The sequence below is a fragment of the Halyomorpha halys genome, unplaced genomic scaffold, assembly GCF_000696795.3.
Source record: "Halyomorpha halys isolate HHAL.00 unplaced genomic scaffold, Hhal_1.1 Scaffold84.1, whole genome shotgun sequence".
NCBI lineage: Eukaryota > Metazoa > Arthropoda > Insecta > Hemiptera > Pentatomidae > Halyomorpha > Halyomorpha halys.
Window position 1 is genome coordinate 1 of NW_027110155.1, and position 3,485 is coordinate 3,485.

The following is a 3,485-nucleotide window of genomic DNA, read 5'->3' on the forward strand; positions in this document are numbered from 1 at the left end:
TGAGATGTTCAAGTAGCCCAGCTTTTGAACAATCTCATAGCATACTGCTTCAGCCTGATGTAGAGCTGTCTCGGCGTTCATACTGCTGCTGTAGATGGCAATGTCGTCAGCGTAAGCGGCGACCGTTGCCTTCTTGTAGTTTTTGCCAACCGCATCAGCAGTATAAATTGAAAACAAGACTGGCGAGAGGACTGCTCCTTGAGGAACTCCGCAAGTCAGTGGGATAGATGTTGAGTGTTCTTCACGAACCCATACAGCAACGGTCCTGCTGTTTAGAAATGAATTGAAATCTTGCGCAGAGGCAATATAGTAACCAATGAAGGTCTACTGAGGTGCCATTATTGCTAGTTGAAAACTTTTACCAATTGTACCTTGGTCCTCTTTGTTGATCTTGATCTTGATCTTGGTCCTCCTTGGGCTTTGACCAACAATTCTTTCTGATATGGCCTCGTTTTCCAAAATTCCAGCAATCTTTGGTTTCATTGAATCTCTTACCTCGGTGCATAATTTGAGCCTTGAATGCATGCGAAGCTGATTCCTTGGCTTCATCTTTCTCTTCAGCCTTGGGTCGAAGGACGCTCAAACTTGTAAGTTTTTCGCGAATGTACTCAACAGTCCGATTTTCCTCTGGAAGCACATCTAATCCATCGATGAGATGCCGACAGCTCTCTGGTAATGTCTTGATTAACAAAGCTAATTCGTTTGCAAGAGGTATCACCACCAGCCAATCGCAGTTCATTGACTTTCTTATCGAAGTCCTTGAAACATTGGTCAACATCACCGCGTTTGTTGAACTTAATCGAACTCAATTGTTTCTCGATAAGTAGTTGCTTCTCTTCACCCTTCTTAAAATGCACAGCATCCAGCTTCTGCAGGATTTCATTGGGGTTTTCAATCTCGCCCATTCCTGACACATCCGACGCAATTGACATGTAGTACATTACTTTGTCAATTTGATCATTCCATTCGCGTTGACTGATTCAGATCTCGATGTATTTTCGATCACCGCCGCACACTTCTTGAATTTCAACAGTCGCAGGAACTTGAAACGCCAATCATCATACTTGATAATGTTAACCAGAACTGGAATAATAACAGAATCACCATGGCTCGATGCCATCTTGTATGATTTGGACCTTTGCAAATAACGAACTTGCCCGCTTTCACAATGAATACAACTTTAAACACAGATACTAATTAAACCACGGACATCTACTACCATGTTAAAATTATAAAGAAATGAAATAAATTTATCAATTACAATGATTGAATTTTATGAAGTAGAAATAAATTGGTGGGGGTAGTTCTTGGAATGCAGAATTACATATCTTTCTTTTATCCAACGTATATATCTACATATTATATTATTAGGGTTGGCAAATAAGTTCTTTCGGTTTTTGGAGGTGAAAGAAAACTAAGTATATTTTGTACATAATATTTATTTTAATTTACAATGTAATGTCCATTATTTTCGATTACCTTACCCCATTTCTCCAACAGCTGAATAATCCCATGTTCAAAGAATGTTTGAGGATTATTTGCGAAAAAGTGATCAAGGTGCTCCCTAACACCCTGTTCGTTTTCAAACCCTTTTCCACTTAAGAAATATTGTAGAAACCGGAATAAGTGGTACTCACTAGGAGAAAGGTCTGGTGAATAGGGAGGGTGGGTCAAAAGATCCCATCCAAGGGATAACAATTTATTGAGAGTGACTAACGAAGTGTGGGGCCTAGTGGTGTCATAATGGAAGATGACACCCTTTTGATTTGCCAATTCTGGACCTTTGGATGAGGCAGAAGTTCGAACCTATGAAGTTCTTTAAACTTTTCTTTAATGCTGAGGAGTTGTAATATTCATGAGGGACTAGTCTACTCTTCTTTTTCACCTTCACGATGGAGAGTAGATGGCGACTAACAGTATCTTTTGATACACCACACTCCCTGGCAAGTTCATGATTACTTGTGGACAGATTTGACTCAACAGCTTCCTGTATAACTTCATCAATATCCATTAAAGGTCGCCCGGAGCCCTTCTTCCTTTCCAACATTGTATCTCCATTTCAAAATTCTTCAAACCAACGCCGCGCAGTGCGCTGGTCTAGGACACCTTCCCCTTCAAATTTTATTAATTTCACGAGTTGCTTCAGCAGCTGTGAATTTTTTTTCCAGTAATGCCTTAAAATAAAAAAAAAAAAATCGTAGAACACTGTCATGTTTCTTCTTTGAAACAAATAACTAAACTGAGGCTTTTTTTGATGAAGTCGAATGGGATTAAACAAGCATAGAGAATGCTCTAATGGGATTATTAAGTATTAAACAGAATTAAAACATTTACAGTCCTTCGAAATCTTCAATTTGATAAAACGGTCATTTCTTTATACACTGCATTTAATAAAATACCTATTTTAAATAAATAATTTAACAATAAGTTGCGAACTATAGGCCGGTGCAGTATTTAATCTAAATTCGATCAGGAAGAATATGTGATCACTTCCCGCACGAACGAAATGCAGTTTGAAGAGATAACGCAGATGTTATGGAATTAGTCTAGTTCCTGGTCAGGTTGAGGTCTCACGAATTTTGTGATGAAGGAACAAATTTTATTTCTGTTATTACCGATGGTAATAATATTAATCCTATGCAGCAGTTGCAATTCTTCGGTTCCCGTAAGTACTCATCTCAACATTCTGTTCATATCAACAAGAAAAGGAATAGTTATTTTACTAAAAAAATAATATTTATTCGAATTTTCTTCTGATCTAAGATACTAAAGAGAATTTGAAAATTATTTGAGTCCTCATTATTTTTGCAATTATTATCACTCCTTCATTACACCTAGAATCAGGGTTTCTTGGTTGGTAAAGTTTATTTTCCCTTAACGTTTCTAATGTTTAATTTTTAGAAATATTTTAATTATATTAGAAATATTATAGAAATATATGACGCATTCGCTGTGCATATATTTAATGGTTATTACATACCAGTCGATTTGATTTTATGTGCAAAATAAGAACAAAAGATTGATAGTATTAAATGAGTTAAATCCATAAAAATATTACAATAACCAAAAGTAGCTTTCAGTAAAGTAGATTAAAACAATTTGGTTTAGGAAAAATCAAGTCAGATTCGTTTTTAGCGTCTCTTGAATCCTTTAATAGGAATTCTCATAAAAATCAAAAATAAGATTTTTTTTGTCCCCAATACCATGCTGTTTTTCAATTTCAGGGGCTTTTTAATTATTGCTTGATTTAACTATCTTAAAGTTTCCTCTTCCCGTTTAAAGTTAATATTTCAAAAGTGATATAGGACCGTCGCTCCCCGGGGGATCTTAGTTTTCGTCATTACATTCTTGATGGTTGTTGATGACATTTAGTACCTTATAATGCCAAAAGGCAATCCAAGGTATCCTTAACACCCAGCTATAGTTATAGCATACCTCCTATATGTACGTAACAAATACCCACTAAAATCATTACAGGAGGGTAT

At 36.3% G+C, this 3,485-nt stretch overlaps 1 protein-coding gene and 1 pseudogene across 1 annotated transcript in view; both read left to right on the forward strand.

Annotated features, from left to right (window-relative positions):
* Positions 1-287: 287 nt before the first annotated feature.
* Positions 288-401, forward strand: LOC112211871 (U4 spliceosomal RNA; annotated as a pseudogene).
* A 2,157-nt stretch (positions 402-2,558) lies between these two features.
* LOC136795985 (uncharacterized) overlaps positions 2,559-3,485 on the forward strand; it is an 18,925-nt gene continuing 17,998 nt past the window's right edge. The window contains exon 1 of the mRNA XM_067048289.1: positions 2,559-2,665. Within this exon, the coding sequence (XP_066904390.1) occupies positions 2,585-2,665 (81 nt within the window). The 5' untranslated portion in view covers positions 2,559-2,584. The remainder of the gene's footprint in view (positions 2,666-3,485) is intronic.